Source organism: Glycine soja, chromosome 2, assembly GCF_004193775.1.
Source record: "Glycine soja cultivar W05 chromosome 2, ASM419377v2, whole genome shotgun sequence".
NCBI classification, from domain to species: domain Eukaryota; kingdom Viridiplantae; phylum Streptophyta; class Magnoliopsida; order Fabales; family Fabaceae; genus Glycine; species Glycine soja.
This window is the reverse complement of record NC_041003.1, coordinates 50,518,488-50,538,482: the sequence shown is the minus strand read 5'-3', so window position 1 is coordinate 50,538,482 and position 19,995 is coordinate 50,518,488. Positions and strand designations below refer to the sequence as shown.

Genomic DNA, 19,995 nt, shown 5'->3' with positions numbered 1-19,995 from the left:
ATTACTTGCATTTCGATAAATGGAAAATTACTAACATTTTGATCCAATAATTATAACTTCCTGACATTTTGATCCAAAAAATTTATTTGTTTTCTTTTAAAAAAAATTACTTACATCTTCGTTTAACAAAAAATTATTGACATTTAGATTCAATAATGATAATTCATTGATATTTTTGTCCAATCTATTTTCAATATGACCATGTTGGTAATTAATTTTGTAATAAACTTATCTGGCCACATATAAAAGTTAATGATCAAATAAATTTATCGTATTTTTTATACTTTCGAATATTAAATTTTAATCTTTCAGAATTAAATTTTTCAATGAATTAAAGATAAAAATGATTATTTAATCTTGTTTGTAAATGCTTACTAGCATAAACGTAAGTTTTTATTTTAAAGAATACTAAAATGATAAATACTCGCGTTTATTTATTTTTTAGGAAATAAATAGATAAATATCTTGATGTGCATTGGAGTAGATTAGTGTAGAGAAGAGGGGCAGGAGTGGAAATTGCAAAGAGAACCGGCTGCAGTGTGAGGAAGAGAGAGATGGGGGCAAGAAGTAAATTAAGAATGATGGCAGTGATGCATGAGGGGATGAAGGAAATTAGAAGGAGCGTGACCTACATGCCTCGACCAGGGGGATGAGGTGGTGGAGCAGGTGATGGAGGCGATGAGGCGTGTGCCGGAGGAGGTGCTGGATTCGGGTGGTTTGAGGACTCCGGTGGGTGGGGGTGTGAGGGACCTCGATCTCTACGCTTCGCGAGAACACCGAGGTCGTTCCTGGCGTCGTCGAGAGCCTCGAGGTTATGTCCAAGTAATATGCCTTCGAGCAGTTATTAGAGTACTCCCCCCTTTTTGTAATAAATAAAACTTCATTTTCTATTGCTATTTTTTCACCTGGGTCGAATCCTCACCCTGTAATAATTCGGCTTAATTTTCATGTAATTATGTTTGCTCAACCAAAGAATACTTCTCTATTCCTCCTATTCGCATAATCTGTAATGTAATGACACTGCCTTCCACCCCCTCCGTAACATTATTAAAATACTAAATTGAACCATTTTCCTTTACACTGTAACATTGACTGGAAAAATGACTAATTTCATTGCGAGAACCTAGAAAGTGCTTCTAAAATGTCCTATTATCTACACATCTAAATATAATATCCAACGGAGACAATCCTCTTCAAAATGTCACATCCAGTGTTGCATCCATATTCTCCATCTAAAGGCTTATGAGACCACCTGCAAGCATGAGTTACAAGATCAAGATAACAAATCTCTAAGTAGATATGAATATTCATCCAGAATGTTAAGAGCAATATCACATAATATTAATCAACACAGAAAATTAGAAATTGTTTTCCTCAATATCTAATTTAAGTGATTAAGCATGCCCTAGTTCACCAATAAACAAACAAGAAGCAAAAATTAACTCTTCATAAATGGGCACACTGCCATGATCATGCTGCAAAATATATCTTTGCTCTTTCTAGTGACATTGTCAAACAGGACACTAGGCTATCAGCATCAACATACACATTCCGGCTTACAGGCAGCATCATTTTCAATCAGATCAAAAGTCATCTTGAAACTTCAGAAAATGAGTATTAACCAAGGATCACAAAAGATATACAACAAATCCTTATCCCATTAGTTAGGTCAGCTGCATAGACCAAACAAAGCCATTGTACTCAATGATTTGGAGCAAGATCTTTTTGAATGGTTTCACCAAAGGTCTTTCTTTACCTCCCTTAATTGAACTATGCTCCATTTGATTAACATGATCAAACGACCTTAGTTAAGTTTCTATCATATCTTCAGGTGCTACTCCTACTTTATGTCCACTAATCCACCATAACATTCCTCTTTTCGCAACATTAGCTCTTGTTTGTTAGCCCATCATTGAGCAGTATTAGTCTTATAGTTTTCTGGTCACATTGGAATTGCAAATCACGCCTAAGGCATTTCTCCATTTCATCTGACCATCTTAAACCCTATGTGTATACCCCTTCAATCTCTGCAATAAATTTCTCATCACTTTGTAAGATAGATCCAACAATCTTGAACCATGCAACTTCTGGTATGAAGTCCCCAACTTCCACGTCCAAAACACTACTAGCTTGCTTACACCTTCTACTAGCATCTAATATACTCCATCAAGGAAGATATTTTGTAGAAATAACATTTTACTGTTTGGTGCACAAAATATAGCAGGTAAGTAGATAAGCCAAACCAAGGACAGAAAGGTAAAAATAATAATATTATATTCATAAGTCGAGAGAAAAATAAACCCCAGCAATGATGTTAACTATATTTTACTCAATCAAAAAGCAGAGACATGTTAGGAATGGTAAAAATAGACGCTGACCTCTGCAATTTGTAAATCTGTGTAGAAACCACCAAGGGCCATTCTTTGATAGTAATCTGAAAATGTAGCAGCACAAAAGATTCAACCATAAAAGGAAAAAAAAAAAAACTTTAAAAGCACAGCCTGGCAATTCAATAATGGAGTCACGCTATCTAGAATCAGAAAATCTACTGAAAGGACAGGGTGATACACTCAATTACTCAATTTCTTTCTCTTAATAAATGTTTTACAATTTCACTTTTAGATTTGATAACCCATGTAGAAGATGTCAACTATAGACACAGATTTTCAAACAGCATTTTAACAATTGAAACAAGGTTAAAACCATAGCACTTGTACACCATTCCACAAAGAAACTATAATAGTAACTAGTAAGTATGGTCAACAATGCATACTTCTATCATTTAAATACCATTATATCAAATGAATGTTAGCCCAAGATGTATAGGAAAATATTCTAATCAAAGATGGATAAATAGTAGAGGATGAGGTTGAAGTAGCCATCTAGTCAACTACAATGGCTAGAGTAACCTATTTTTATTTTAACAAGATAGAAACAACATGAAACATTTCTTCCCAATACACACAAAATTAATTTGCCATTTTACCTGACAGCACCAGCTGCCGCACGAAGAGCCATGAAGAGACCTAAGCCCAGCCATACGCCCTGAAGGCCAAAAAGTGGAGGTGCAAATACCAAGAATGCAGAGGAGACTGCTCCCACAAACATCTATGAAGCAATTATCATAAAATTTAACCTCAAGAAGCATATGTACCAGAACAGAAACACTGTGACACATTTAGAATAGTAAACAACTTACCATGGAGAAAGCAGCATATCGGAAATCAGAAACACCATAATGGAGACCATCAAAAATATAGGCCAGTGCATTAAATGGTTGAGAAGCACTAACAAACTAGCAACAATCACAAATAACAGTGTAAATCTGATGCAGACACGGACAAATGCAAACAAATACATACAAATCAATCAGCAATACCATACATACCAACGCCAGAGTTCTGATCACCTGCAAGACTTCAGTGTCCTGAGTAAAAATGGTGGCTAAAGATCCAAACGATGCACCCAGAATTGCAGTCAAGCAAATACCCATTACCAGTCCAATCTGGAAAGGCACAATCAGGTTCTCAAATAATTTCATAAAACTTCCTTATTTGACATAGTTAAACAACTATAGCTTACATAAAATCTACGAATAACTAATGAATGAAAGGCATCAAAGGTTCAAAATTCAATGCATAAAGAAAAAAAACCCGCTTACCCTTAATACCAAACTAGTAACTTCCTTCGCAACTTTGTATTCATGTCTGGATACAGAACTTGCAATAAGGGCCTATAAATAATAATATAGCAGTATAAGTAAAAAGGCATATACAAACAAGAAGACAGTAACGAAGTAAAGGCCAAGCTTAAAAGAATCTATGACTTTAAAATGTAAAAAAGCTTCAAAGTCAAGCAAACTGAAAATTTTCCCAAGAGGTTCAACATAGCCTGCCTAATTAAGAGTAACAACTAGGCAGGATTATGTTTGGCTTTTGTTGGCTCCACTTGTTTCATTGCAAGACAGCATGGTATTTATACTAGATTGAAAGAAATTTCCGAAATTATACCACAAGGGGGAAAAATATTAAAAAGATAAAATGATAAAGAAAAATATACAAGTTTTCGTAATGGATGATTCAATACCTGACCAGATGCAGCCAATGCATCTGTAAGAAGGGAAACAGCCAACCACACTTGCATACATATCTGATGTGCCGCCATAGCTACTGGACCATGTCGAGCAGCCATTGATGTCCCCAATGTCATGGTTGAAAGAACAGAAAGTGTTCTTCCAAGAAGGAAACCACCTGTAACAGCCCACAGATCATAACTGAAACAACTACACTAACCTAACAGAAAGCTAAATAATATACACAGTAAAGAAAAGAGAAATGTGTCCATGCAATTAAAGTTAAACCTTCATAAATTAATGCTCTATAAAAATTAATAATCTCTCTAAAACAATATTTTTTCTGATCCCAACTTGGGCCAGTTTACAAAATTAGTAATGTGTCCATTCCAAACACACACTTGTTCTATCAATGCTATTTCCTTAAAATAGAAAAATTACAAACAGAAACAGGAAAAAAATTGGAGGTGAGATCTTTTGCTTGGAAAGTGTTTTGTAAACAGTGTGAGATTGAATTTAGCATCTAGTTGTTATCTTCCCTTTTCCCTACTTCTTCAACAAAGAGAAAATCATTTGAAGAGGAGTGCCAAACACACTCTTTCATCTCAGGTTTTAACAACACATAATAAGAAAGAGACAAATCCTCACCAGATTTAATATAACTGCCAAATTGCAGGTCTCCCATCTTTGGAGGTAGTAACTCAGCTCGCTTATTCAGACACCAGATCATCAACATGGTCCCAATATATCTGAGGTACAAAAATTCCATCATAATTAGGGTTGAATCAAGTCAAGAAATAGAAGGAAAAAAGAATGCTTTTGAAAAGGACTTACTGAGAGATAACTGTGGAAATGGCCGCACCAGTTACACCCAACCGAAAGTAATACATAAGTAAGGGAAATAAAAAGACAGCTGAAAAGTTACCAATGCCTGCATTTTCAAAGAGGAATTAGCACACACACACATACAATATAATGAAAATGATTTTAAAATTTAATCAATATTTGAAAGAAAGTAAAAGTAGCATAATGTTAAAATTGCAGCCTCTTTGCATATGCAAGGGGAAGGCTGTGTACAATTACCCTCCCCCGTACCTTTGCGAAATGAGGAGCACCACGGTATGTAAGTTTGTTTGTTTTTTGAAAGAAAGTAAAACAACAAGAACATTTAAGATATCAAAATCTAGAATTATTTTTCAAGATTATAAGTCAGTAAGTCACAAGCATTCCAATCAACTAAAATATCAAATGCCCTTTCCCTGGTGCCAGTGGCGACCTACAACCAGCCGAGGATGTGCACTTGCACCCCTCAATTTTTAAAATTTATCAAATTTATAAATAAAATTTTATATTTTTATATTTTATTTTATTTATATTTATATAATTGAACCACGGATTTTATTTTTTATATTTGTTCATTCCTTAGAGTTGCATGTGAGGTAGGTAATAATAAAAATAATGTATTCATGAATTGCTGAGTATTATAGGATCCTTCAAAAGGTATTAGAGTGCATGCAGACTTGCCTAGACATATAACAGGAGTTTTTGTATCCTTAAAACCGCGGAAAATGCCTTGAAGAGACAAAGAAAGTACAACAGCAGGAGCGCCAACAGCTCTTAAAGAGAGAAAGTGTCGTGCGGGAACATATGTTGGATTTTGCTGTTGAAAAAGGAGATGACAAATTTCATATAAAAAAATAAAATAAAGGCATAGAGTAGAGTAGAGAAGAGGGTGAAAACATACAGTAGAAACACCAATTAAATGTAGAAATGCTCCAGATCCCAGATATAAAGCTAAAGCCTCAAAAAAGCCAAGGACGAGTGCCAATAGCAAAGCAGTGGAGACAGAGGAGAGTTGTTGTTTTGTTTTGGCATCTGCAGTGGAGGAAGCCTTGGCAATGTCCTCGGCAACAAAGGAAGTAGCAACACTTAGAAGGGGGATATTAAAAAGCTTAGAAATGATGTTAAAGATGGATATGGAAACGCCGGCAGAAGCCAATTCAACAGTGCCAAGTCGACCAATGTAGGCGGTTTCCATCAACTGTGCTAAGGGGTCAATTGCCTGACTGGCAAGGGCAGGCAGAGTCAGCGATATAAGCTCTCGTCTCACATCCACAGAAGAGAAGGAAGAGGCTTCGGCTTCGGCTTCGGCTTCGGCTTTGGCTTTGGCTTTGGGACCAAGTGCTATGAACGGCACGTAGAGGCTTCGGCGCAGGAAGTGGGGGCCATAACCGTAACTGATATGGCTACGCTTGCGCATGCGCATGAAGGGTCTTCTGGTGAAGCCTCCATCAATATGATATTGATATTGAGAGGTGGTGAAATGGGTAGCCTCCATGACCATCACTGCAACTGCAAACTGAAGGATGTATTGCTGATGAAATGGAGTTTGTAGTGATTTTAGATGAACGCCTTTGACGTAATTTTCTTTTTCTGGGCTTATATAGAAAAAACACTTTTTAATCCATCGGTTAACTTATAAGCTTTTAATCAACTTATAAACATTTTAATTACATGTTAATTATTATTAAAGTCTTAATTTATAAGCTTTTAATCAACTTATAAATTTTCAAGTGATTTATAAGTTAATTTTGTCGATACACTTTTATAATTTATGGTGATTTAAACTCTGAATAAAACTCGCAAAATTATTAGATACATATTTTTCATAAACACAAATATGTTTTCAGTCTTTATTATAAAATGAATAAGTTTAATTTTATTCATTGTAAGAAAATTCTATGGTTTTGATCTTAAAAAAATTGAAATCATTATTCTTAATCCCTACTATTTTGTGTTGACATTGTTTAACATGTCAATTGATCATTTCAAATGGCACTCACCGTGTTTGTTCTACTATGTCATCATGCGACACTTCTAAATTATTTTTCTAAATCTTAAATAAAACATTTGAAACCGAAAATAGTAATTCAAATTTTAGAGGACAAAAATGAAAGTAAAATGTTTTTTAGAGACCAAAGCTATCATTCATTCATTTCATTGGACCAAATATAATAATTTCGATGAAAAATAAAGTTTTTTTAACAAAAAATCAAAATCAAAATCAAAATTTGTTCATTTGAAGAAGAAAAAAAATTATATATATTTTTATATATTAAAGACTATGTTCCACAGAATATTTTATTAACTTTTAAGTTTTTATTAACTGAAAATTTTATTTGATTATTTAGTAAATAAATTTTTTTAATAATTTTTATCGTTTTTTGAAAATGCTAATTGAGATAATATTTTTTAAAATATTAATTTTTAGTTTTTTTATATTTTTTCTATTTTTATTCTTAATATATTTATTAAATTTCTTACTTATTTTTTTAAAAAATAAATCATAATTTTATTATGTTTTAGTTATTTATGACTTTTTAACTACTTCAACCTAATTAATCAGTTAACTTTACTTTCAGTTAATTTTGTTAACATATTATAAATAGTCTGGAACATTACCTTATCATTATTAAAAAAAAAACTTTATCTTACATCAATATTGAAATAAAAAATCCTAACCACACTCTCTTTTTAACACTACTAAAATATTAAATTCAGCAACTTACAATAAATCCGGGGAAGCCTCAATGCTTCAATAGATTAAGAACTAATTACTTGACTATTGTTTTGTAAGACCAATTTGATCATTTTCACAAATAGATTAAGAACTAATTACTTGACTATTGTTTTCGTCACTATTTCCATCAATTACATCTATTTTGATAGATAGCTCGTGCGTCAACTCGTCTCTACAGTTACGCATAAACTTTCTCCAATTTGGGTTTCGTAACCGTAACATAGAGGAATGAAACGCGCGTGCGAGATCATGCAACCACATGAAACACACGTGAAGTGTAGTAAAGAGCAACAAATTTTTTTATGGGATTACATAAATAAGTACTAATAAAGTTAATTAAGGTGCAGAAAGAAGAATTTGTGCCTTAAATGTTCATCAGTCAATGTATGTCGTTGTTACTTGTTGGCAGCGCCCACCTATACATTAAGAAACACTTTTCTCTTTCCCTTTGATTTTCAATCGTAATATTACACAAGGAACTAACAGTTATCAGATAATTAGAACTCTTAGTACATGTTTAAGATTTTTTTTGAAATAATTATTTTTCAAAGGCTATTTTAGAAACTTGGTTACTAAAATAATGATTTCTTTGAAATAAATTCAAGCAAAAAGCATATTTAAAAATATAAATCATTACTCTGTAATTATACATTATTTTAAGAAAATATTAGTTGTACCTACCAATTTATTTTAGTAAAATATTTGATTTAATTGTAAATACAATCAATTATTAAAATGGTCCGTAGAAGGAATTCGTGTTAATTTAATCGGTGTAAAAATAAAAAATAAAAAATAGAATGAGATACATATGTTTTTTCACATCCCAAACCCCAATAAACAGAGTTTGTCTCGTCGGCTCTTAAAACTAATTTATGTGATGAAAATAGCATATTAGTTGAGCAATGAGCAGGAATGGCGAGGCTTACAAGGTCGTAACGAAAAGCTATAACAGAGTTGTGAGTAAGAATTAGCTCCAAACCAAAAGCAGGAAAATATAACAGTAGAGTAGCAAGTACAGTTTGAATTCCAAATATAGGTAGAGAATCCGCTGGCTAATTAGTTAGAGTCAAGCATCGAAGAAACTTGCCATGCACTCCATATTTAGAGTTAAGATGGAATTCGTTGTAAACGACATTTGACTCAAAATCAAACTTGGACAGCGAAACCAAGTACTCAACGTTAAATACTTGATTGAAATTGAAATTGTGGATGCGCTTCTTCTTCCATGCAATTGCAATCAGCAACGCAATATTGAATTAATGAAATTCGGTGTAAGGTACGTAACGATACCAATGTCCACAGAAACAGCAATGAAGAGAAAGAAGCATCACACTGAGAAATCCAGAATAATAGGACTCCTTGTTGCGAGTTTCCTTCGAGGTCGGCTCCTCCACCGCACTCTCATCATCGCCATCTCCGCTTGCCTTCTTCTGCTCTTCGCCCTATTCTCTCTGTTCGCTCCGTCCACGCTAAATAAAATCAATCTTCAGACTACTCAGAACAATGACCAAGTCAGATCACGATTCCATGATTCGGTGTTTCAGGTTCCGGTAAGCTATTAAGTATTAACTGAAACGCAAGTGTCATACTGCTTCTGCATTTTTCTCTTTTATGCTTAATCTATTTGTGTTGGTTGGACTTTCATTTGAAGGCGGGTGGAGGTAGTTTCAGGCGTGATTTATGGAGTTCAACTCACTCACGCCTCTTCTATGGCTGCAGTAATGCCGGTGTCAATTTTGCAAGTAAAGCAAATCCAACCAATTTATGAATTTAAATTAAATCAAATTTTAAGCCGTGTGTTCATTCGTTTTTTTATTGGACGTGCAATTTGATTGCGTAAGTACTTATTTCTTGCACTTGCAGAGGCAAATGCCAAAACGAATCCAGATCGATACTTGCTAATTTCCACCAGTGGAGGTTTAAATCAACAGAGAACAGGGGTAAGCTTCTTCATCAACTAATAACTATTTATCATCAACTCACATGCAATCCTCTATGGTTTCAAGGAGGTAACCAATATTGGAAGATTTACCTCTTTCTCTATGCAACCAACATGAATTTATTAATAATGTACCTGAAATATGTCATATGCTATTGCTCTAAATCCAAGGAGAGACCAATTAATATGGGAGTTGTGGCTGCAGATAATTGATGCTGTGGTGGCTGCATATCTTTTGAATGCTACTCTTGTTGTTCCAGAGTTGGATCATACATCTTTCTGGAAGGACACAAGGTCTGCTGTCTTTGCCTTGCAAATCATATATGATATTTTTATTGGTCATTGTCTCTTAATTTGTGTGCTATTTTTTGCAGCAACTTTTCTGAACTATTTGATACAGAGTGGTTTATAACATTTCTCCGGAATGACGTGAGAATTGTAAAAGAGCTTCCGGAAATGGGAGGGAACTTCGTGGCTCCATATACGGTGCGTGTTCCAAGAAAATGCACCCCCAAGTGCTATGAGGATCGTGTTTTACCCGTGCTGGTCAGGAAGCGTGTAAGTCTTCACATGCATCCTCAGATCAAAAATATTTGCATGCATTCCACCAATTAAAATCTGGACTTTATCTCCCCTGTTTTGACCCTAACTAGCTGGAAATATGTATGAATAAATTTACTTGAAAATATATGACATTTTATATAAATAATGTGAGTAGAACTTTTAATCATAAAAAAATGATAATTGATTTTTTTAGTAGAACATTTGATATTTGATTAAACATATAAATAAGAAGGAACGAGAAACTAAAATGAAGCGATAGAACATTGATTAATCAAAATTGAAATTCATCTGAGCAATGATGACAATTGACTTTTAAGCCGGAAAGACAATATTTACTAGTAGTATTCATTATTTCCCATAAAATACAATAAAGAAATTATCAGAAGTAGTGACTCGTGAGTCTGTCAAAAGCGTAGTGCACTCGTGCAGTGAGTAGTGTTTGGGAAATATTATTTTTGAAAAAATGTTATTTCAAAGCTAATCTTCAACTATTGTAATAATTACGTTATGGTGTTGTTCTTGATTCGATGGATGATGATACTTAAATTCCTTGATGCATGCAGGCTGTTCGGTTAACTAAGTTTGACTATAGACTTGCTAATATGTTGGATGAAGATCTTCAAAGGCTGAGGTGCAGGGTTAATTACCATGCTCTCAAATTTACGGATTCCATTCAGGGGATGGGTAAATTGTTGGTTGAGCGGATGAAAATAAAAAGCAAACATTTCATTGCTCTACATTTGAGGTAAGCTTTATTTCTGGTTCCTTTACTTTGCCATTTAGTTCCTCAACAAAGAATGCAGTATATATGCAGCATTCGTGATCATCAGCTTCATTAAGTTACAGAAATTAACTCGCATTTTGTAATTGAGACGTAAGCTAAGTTCTTTTCATGATTCATATTGAAGTTCAACGTGATTCAAACTGATGTTTTATCACATAGGTTTGAACCGGATATGCTTGCATTCTCTGGTTGCTATTACGGCGGTGGAGAAAAAGAGAAAAAGGAACTTGGCGAAATTAGGAAACGGTGGAAAAATTTACATGTAAGTTTTTTTTTTTGTAGTATTAGATGTAAGGTTTTATTAGCATATCTAAGAAATGAGCTCCACATGCATCATGCATGTATGAAAAATGATTGATGTATTCTTTGTTATTTGGAAATGGGAGGCAGGCAAGTAATCCTGAGAAAGTTCGAAGACATGGAAGATGCCCACTTACACCAGAGGAAGTGGGTCTTATGCTAAGAGCACTAGATTTTGGAAGTGAAGTTCTGTTGTACGTGGCATCTGGCGAAATATATGGAGGTGAGGAAACGATAGCTCCCCTGAAGGCTCTTTTCCCAAACTTCCATTCAAAGGAGACCATAGCTACCAAGGAGGAGTTGGCGCCATTTGTGTCATTTTCTTCTCGCATGGCTGCACTAGATTTCATAGTTTGTGCTGAGAGTGACGTATTTGTTACAAACAACAACGGGAACATGGCGAAAATTTTAGCTGGAAGAAGGAGGTACTTGGGTCATAAAGTCACCATCCGGCCAAATGCAAAGAAGTTGAACCTGTTATTCATGAACAGAAATAATAGGACGTGGGAGGAATTTGCCTCTCGAGTTAGAACTTTCCAGGTAGGGTTTATGGGAGAACCAAATGAGTTGAGGCCCGGCAGTGGTGAGTTTACTGAGAACCCATCAGCTTGCATATGTCAAAAAAACTCTGCTGGGGGAATTTCCTACCCCCTAAATCATAGCAATATTACCGAGTTTCAAGAGCAGCAGGAGTGGTCGTCTGAGGTAGATAATAATCTCAATGGAACTAAAATTGATTCACTCCCTCTTATAATGACCACGGACCAATTAGCTGAAGTGCAAGAATTCTTCTCCGATTAACTCTGTTATCTCTCAATGATTTCATGGACCGACGCTATTGAAAATTAAGCCTTAATTTGTACATATATATTCAGCTTGTTAAAAAATGTAGACTGTAAGTAGCAATTGTTCTAGAGGATAGCATAAGCGTGCGTGAGTGTTTCATATAATGTGGGGGTGTTGTTAGGTGCCTTAAGCGGTATTGCTGGTGCACCCATCATTTTTTATTAATGTCCAAAATGTCTCTGATTTATTGTTCCTTTTTAAGTTGCTTCTGGCTTAGTGGTGATCCGTAAGCAGATTTTTCACATATGAATCAACTTGATCCTGATGAAGTTAATCCGTAAGTATGAAGTTAATTTGTATAAAATATACGGATCAAGTTGATTCGTATGATTTATACGGATGAAGTTCATCCGTATAAAACATATGGATGAAGTTCATCCGTATGCTTTATACGAATGAACGTATGAGTTGATGATCCGTAGACCTCATACGGATCAAGATGATCCGTATAAGCCCAATTCAAAAGTTTTTTTAAATTTTTTTTGAAAAATATTTGTGATGAATTAATTTATAATTAATGGCCCAAGCAAGAATCGAACCTGCACAACGCTCTAACCAACTGAGATAATGAGCCAATTACATTATAAAATAAATAATATTACTATACATAACACTAAACTTTCGAATTTATATTTAATACACATGTAAATTTAAATAATAAATTTTGTGACAATTAATTTTGATATAACTCATATAATTATTTAATCCGTATATTTTTTTATAAATAAAAAATATTTACTATTACAAAATTTAATATATATTAAATTTTGTAATAGTAAAAAAAAATTAATGTGCAAATGAATAATTTAACATATTAATAGTTAAAAAAATAAAACTTTAAGAAATTAAAAAAATAATACGAATGAAGTTCATCCGTATAAATTACACGGATGAACTTGATCTGTATGCTTTATACAGATGAACTTCATCAGTATAAACCATACAGATCAACTTGATCCGTATGCTTTATACAAATCAACTTCATCCGTATAATTCATACAGATCAAGTTGATTCGTATATGAAAAATCCGCTTACGGATCATCATTCAATTAGAAAAAATAACTTAAAAAGGAACAACAAGCTAGGGACATTTTGGGCATTAATCAAAAAATGCTGGGTGCACCAGTAATATGCGGGTGCACCTAGCAACACCCTTTTCTAAACACACTTGAAGAAAACTACCGGACTATCTACCCTTCTGGATTTGAATTGACTCCGTGGCCCAATACTTGTATTATTCGTCTTGCTTTGCCTTTATAGTAGCATTTTATTCTAGTTTTACTTGATTAGTAAATTTGTCTTTTCTTTCGATTGGTTTAAGGAGCACTTTGAAAAGTCATATTTACGGAAATTTCTATTTGTTGAGAATGTAAAAAAAAATTACTAACAATATATGAAAATTAGACTCTTATTTTTATACCATCATTTTAATTACAAAAATACGTTTCCCTTGAAAAAAATATGTTGGTGATGTAAATGTATAAAAATTCAAGATTGTAAGACTCGAGAAGATGTTAAATTGTATTTTAAAGAAAAGAAAACAATTAAGATCCTTTTAATTGTTTTTAAAAAATTGATACATTACTGATATATCCTTATTACAGGAGAATAGATGATAGGTTTTTTGTCCAAAATTTATGATTTAAGTTACTAATGCAATGATACTAAAAGTTAAGTGTGAAGGCATTAGCAAACTCATATATATATATATATATATGTAATCATTTCTAAATATTTAAAATATTTGATATTTTTCATTTAACAAATAAAAATTATTGTAAAAAATATTTTTTTAAAGCTGGATGGAAAAAGTTATCCTTTACCTGCTAGAGAATCTCAAACAAATAAAGCATTAATGTTTTACCACAGTCACATATTATGAAATTAATTCCATTTATTTATTAAACTTATTTTTTAAAGAGTGTTTTTATTGATAAAATAAGTTATTTTTAATTTTTAAATTTTTTTAAAATAAATTCTATATAGTTCTTAAAAAAATACTTTTTAAAAATTTAAACAGCTGGCTCATAATTATTGCTATTTTTGTGTTCTTTTGATAATAAGAAAAGCGTTATGCATAATCATCTGCTGCCAGTGGTTACTTTTTTTTTATTCTTATTAAATGTTATGAGTTGGTTTTATTAGAATGTTAATACGCATAATCTCTTTCTCATCCTCTTCCCTCTTTAATTACTAAACTAATTTTATAACTTCTGTCTACTGGGTGGTGTATGTACGCGTATACTTTGAATTACATTTGTCTATCGTGGTGTGACCTTTCATAGCTAAAAGAATTTGTCCTAAGCCCTTCTTACAGTTTAATCTGTGAACTGAAAAAATACATTTCTTCTTCTTTTTCACCATTTTGTATAATTAAACCAACAAATAGTTTCCTACTTTTCTCCCACTAATTATTTTTCCTAGGAGACTTTGTATGAGATTTTGGCTCTACTTAATAATCACAACCAAAAACTGACACCAATCATGAAGCCCATCAACGCACAGAGACAATCCTTTGAAAGGTGATGACAATAAGTCATTTCAAGTTGGGACCATTAGCGTTACTGTGAAGCCCTTCGGGGTTGGCATTTGCGACCCATTCGTATTGGTCCCCAACTCCCTTTACAATCACAATGTACTCAGTAGTTACATAATTACAATAAATTGTGAATTGAACATGTATTTTAATAAATAAAGTGCAGTTATGATTAATAGTTGCCTTTTTATATATCATCAAAACAAATTATATTACTTTGTTTAACAAAAAATGGTTAAGATTTTTTTTTTCAAAAGTTGAAAATTATTATATTCGTTTATTGGATTAAAAGTGTTTAATTAAATTAATTTTTAACTAATAAAACATAAATTAACATGAAAACTTATATATGGTATTATAATTTTATGAACAAAGATATGGTAGTATTTTTTTAAGAAAATATTTTATTACAAAATTAAAAAACTCACTAAATAATACAATGATTAAAAAATATAATACTAAAAACTTTATAACGGTCACATTTATTATCGCAGGTATGTTATTATTTGATCAAATTGTGTCTTCCTTTCGCATAAAATAATTACATACTAACATCCATACAATTTAATTAAATCAATTTACATAATAGAGATTACTTTGACAACATAATGGTTTAATCAATTTAATTAAAATTACCAGACACACAAATAAATGAAAAGGATCGTAATGGTTAAATTTGCATCCAATTATGATAGCAATAAATATTTGGAAACAACATCATGGTAAACTAATTACGCATCCGAAACGACCATACCACGGTACTATCACAAATTTATACTAACTACAAAAATATTATAAACTATCAGTCTATCACTGATTCATGAAGGAAAAACAGTTGACAAAAAAACAATAAATTATTCATATAAGACAAAAGATTATTGTCTTATTACTGATTCACGTAAACAATATATATATATATATATATATATATATATATATATATATGAAATTGTGCCACATACAAAATACCAACACCGGGCACGTACAAAATACCAACTTTGTATTCGACATAAATAGTTTTCGAAAATCTTATATGTATAAAACAAAAAAATAATTCTTGCTCACGAAATATATATTGTTCAAGAAAACCAACGTCGGATACATAGAACCTTTATCCCAAATAGAATAATATATAAGCATACGCGACACAAACAAAAATTATGTACAAACCCGTAAATCAAATGTAGAGGTCTTTTAGTCAGTTGAAAAAAAAAACTTTATGATCATAATACATAAATTTACAGTTTTTACAATTTTATTGATCGAAATAGTTTCTCCCCAAAATAAAATTAGGGTTCATACAACTAAAATGGTCCATATATAATACATATCAAACAACTTTAAATTCCAATAATCTAATAGTAACTTGGCTTAGATACCACTTGTTGAATAATTTAATAAGCCTTATAAAATACCAAATGAGCACCAAAACACATTATGTCATATTATCAAGAGGTTTTAAGGAATACTTGGATCCATAGAGCTTGATCAACACGTAGCGGAATCTTACAGTGGTTACGAACAATTGATTTAATGATCTTCTTCAACCAAATCACCTTCTTCCTTATGAGACCTTTGTTTTCTCTTCAGATGGGGAGAGGATAAACTGTTTCTAGATTTGATGTCTTAGGAACCATAATCATGTTTTAGGTTTTAACCTATTAGGGTTTCTATTATCCCATAATGGGTCAAATTGATTATAATATAATATGTAACTCATATTAATTAATTAGGAATTTTACGCACACAAACGCTAGTTTTTTTTTCTTGTTTTTTTTATATCATCATAATTAAGATCTTAGATTCCTTAATTGATTATGTCAATGTTATTTCATCATTCATATTTAATAAAATATACTAATTATCTACAATAGTAGTCACAAATCTTTTTTTTTATTCCTTAATGACTTGTGTTTTGTGGTGTAAAGTTGAAAGTAAAGACCGCACTAGAAAGTGTTACTTTCTAAATACTCCTAAAGTCGTAGATTCAGTTTAACTTTGATGATTTTAAAAGGGGAGCTCACATTTTTTTTAAGGAAGAAAATTAACTCATTATTAATAGTAAGATGAAAGATACAACCGTGAATATTATCAAAAACTTGATACAAACATAAGAATTTGATGTCCTTACTAAGAAACGAGCAATAATTTCGTTGGTCTTCTAATGATATTGTGTTTGAAAAATTAGAAAATGAAATTCTACATTTAGATAGAAGAACATTGAAGTTCGTAATTTCTGTAAACCTTGTTTAGATTCCATTCAGAACTGTGTCACAATCAAACTCAAATATTATATTTTGAAGACCTATGTTCTTGAGCCCAACGTAATCCATGAAAAAGACCTACGGCTTCTGCCTCTCTCCTTTATGACTCCCTTTCCCATCAATATTTACTAGCTGAAAGTATTAAAATTTATTTATTTTTAATTATTCAAATATTATAAAAGAATTACATATATGTTTTAATTCCAAGAAATGGTCTGAGTCTCTCAGAAATTGAAGGGAAGGGAAAGCAGAGCAACTTTTATAGCCAGAATATCTCAATGAGGTTGGCTTAATGCCTTCCATTGCACCTGCATGCATGGTGGGCTCTGACTGGGTCTGCATTGCATCACATGTGCCCTGCACGTGAGTGTCAGAACTGACTCTCTTTTGGGTTTGGTTCGGCCTTTGGGCAATCACTTATAAAAGACAATGTAATGGGCTACCATTAAATATTACCATCAAATTAAATGAAATTCCTCTGTGTATGTAGAGTGTGGACAATCACAATACAATCGCAATAGCATTGATACAGACTAGTTTACCTCATTTAAAGAAAGAAATATATAGTTACTTTCTAGACAGTATTTAAGAAGTTTATTTTAAGTAATTCCTCTAACCATAATCGTTATCAAGCATCCTTTAAGCCTAACTCGTTGAATACAAATATTTAAAGTGCTTTTACAATTTATTATAAAGATTTGAATTCAATACTGTAACTAGCTGGGAACAAAAAAAAAACATGAATTAAAACACTGAACAGTGTAACTAAAACTTTTTTTATAATAGAAAAGACAGAGGGGATTCGTATAAATTGGCAGATCCCGCAATAATCAATCACATGCACATATATATACTTGGACAAAACTTGACCAAACATGAAAAATAAATAGCTTTACAAGAGGTCAAAACGCAAATAACAAAGCCTTTGTGGGGTCCAAGCCAAGAAGACCTCATTGCAATTGACCTGACCCACTCAGTCTTCAGATTCAGAGCAATAACACACGAATGATTCACATTTGAAATTTGGGGACGCTCCAAGGCCAAGGCTCTCCTAACTTTCCCACATTCCCATAACAACATTATGATTAAAATGCTTGCCCCATCAGATGAGTGGAAAGAAAAGAATATCCTCTCTCTCTGATTTCATCTGCACAAAGTCCTCATTACTTTACTTTAAAGCCTAATAGATTGGTAAGCCTATATGCATATTCTCCAGCTGATCCCATCCTCTCTTTGACTTCTATTTTTTTTTTTTTATATAGAAAGAAAAGTGAGCACCTTTGTTTTCATCTCCTTAATTAACTTTTACGTAAAAAATAATTCAATACCATAAATTGCATTTGTCTAGTTTTCTTCTTGACCTATAACACATGTACACCCTTTAATTATAAATACCTATATAACATCTCTTGTCTCTTTTCATATTTTTTATTGCATTTTTTTATCACATTTAATTATTTGTATGTTTCTCTTTTCTTTTCTCAAAATATCAAATGACATGTAATGTTTATACATCATTATTCTTTCTTTTTCTTTCACGTGACTCTTCTTCCTTTCCATCTTTCTTTTTATATAATAATAATAATAATAATAATAATGGAAAAAGGGTGAGATGTCCTATTTCAATTCTATTGACTAGGGAGAGAAACCTGCATTCCTGGGTTTTTTAGAACATCACTTCATGGTTGATGGTAGTATTCTCGTAACCCTTACATCAAAGCAAGTAGGAGTGAAGAAGTACGAACAGAGTGTCAGTAATCGACTGATTGCTAGAGAGAGGAGATTATTATTCTCACTCTGAATTTTACTATTCTCACCACCTATGTGGTGGGTTTTACTTATTTCCAAAATTACCTTTTCCATGGAAATACATTTTTGTTATATAAATATATAATATAATCATGTTTTTATTGCATATATATATATATATATGGGTGAAAAACATAAACAATGAAAATACGATCATATGATATATTTGTATAATAGAATTCTGTTTGTGGTGAAAAAATACATGTAACAAAAATACCACTCAGTTATAAAAGTATACAACAAAATTATATTTTTGTTGTATTTTTTTTTCACCAAATATATATATATATATATATATATATATATATATATATATATATATATATATATATAAAATATGATTTTGTTGTTTACTTTTAAAATGCTGTGCTTCCATTGGTTCGTTTGACCGAGCATAATTTTTTACTCATATGGTTAATTTTAGCTTATAATGTCTATTTTATATAGCTTGGTATACAATTTTTGCCAACAAAAAACCTTCCTCCTATGAAAAAAAATTGACTTGAAAGATTTGGGGATTGGAGTGCATGAAAAAAGAAGGGAGAAAAGGGAGTGGGGGTGTTGTGAGAGAGAATGGCGAGGGAATTAAGGGAAAGGATTGAGGTGTAGGAAAGGAGGGTAACAAAGACCATAAATTCCATTAATCAACACTTTCTTACTTATAGCATAAATTACATTTGTCTTGCTAGTTTTCTTCTTTACCTATAATATATATGTGATATATGGACACCTTTTAATTATAAATATGTATTATTTTCTTACAATAAATTATAATTAGGTATTAAATCTCACTTTAAATAAAGATGAATAGATTAAATCTTATGTTAATATATAAAATGTCGAATGTCCACCAAAAAAAATATACAATGTCGAATAATTAATTAACTTATACTCGTATTATGTTCTCTTAAAAAAATTAACTTATATTATGTTAATAAAAATCTTTCCAAATATTTTACCCTCATTGTATTCCCAGCATAAATGATGAAGTATTTTCAGCAGGACTTTCCCATTTTATGATCTGAGCGGCGGAACCAGAAGATCTAATACCAATAATAGTCTATCTCTAGTAATCTATCTGTTATATAGTTTGGCAGCAAAATCTACGCATCGCATCTAGCAACATCGATTTTTGATATGTGGAGTGTATAGATTGAGGTATTCCATTGTCTCAAAAGACTATACTATATATTAATATTTCCATACAGCAAACTCATGAGGTACTAATTTAATCTTACTTTATTATATTGTTAGATAAAGTGATACGGTAATCAAGTAAAACAAAAGGGGAAAAAAATTA

General features: G+C 32.0%; 2 protein-coding genes across 2 annotated transcripts; one reads left to right on the top strand and one right to left on the bottom strand.

Annotated features, from left to right (window-relative positions):
- Nucleotides 1-1,042: 1,042 nt before the first annotated feature.
- LOC114404008 (protein DETOXIFICATION 45, chloroplastic-like) lies at nucleotides 1,043-6,497 on the bottom strand. Its single transcript, XM_028367186.1, has 11 exons — nucleotides 5,817-6,497; nucleotides 5,597-5,732; nucleotides 4,907-5,003; nucleotides 4,721-4,821; nucleotides 4,087-4,250; nucleotides 3,662-3,733; nucleotides 3,389-3,505; nucleotides 3,200-3,295; nucleotides 2,987-3,108; nucleotides 2,379-2,434; nucleotides 1,043-1,252 (listed from the first exon to the last, which is right to left on the bottom strand). Exons 1-11 carry the CDS (start codon nucleotides 6,414-6,416, stop codon nucleotides 1,233-1,235), a joined length of 1,581 nt encoding a protein of 526 aa, XP_028222987.1. The 5' UTR covers nucleotides 6,417-6,497; the 3' UTR covers nucleotides 1,043-1,232.
- A 2,376-nt stretch (nucleotides 6,498-8,873) lies between these two features.
- LOC114372226 (protein ROOT HAIR SPECIFIC 17-like) lies at nucleotides 8,874-12,189 on the top strand. The gene is made up of 8 exons (XM_028329695.1): nucleotides 8,874-9,202; nucleotides 9,304-9,394; nucleotides 9,516-9,592; nucleotides 9,797-9,885; nucleotides 9,966-10,149; nucleotides 10,719-10,900; nucleotides 11,099-11,201; nucleotides 11,330-12,189. The coding sequence occupies exons 1-8, from the start codon at nucleotides 8,912-8,914 to the stop codon at nucleotides 12,038-12,040; spliced, it is 1,728 nt and encodes a 575-aa protein (XP_028185496.1). The 5' UTR covers nucleotides 8,874-8,911; the 3' UTR covers nucleotides 12,041-12,189.
- Nucleotides 12,190-19,995: the final 7,806 nt, after the last annotated feature.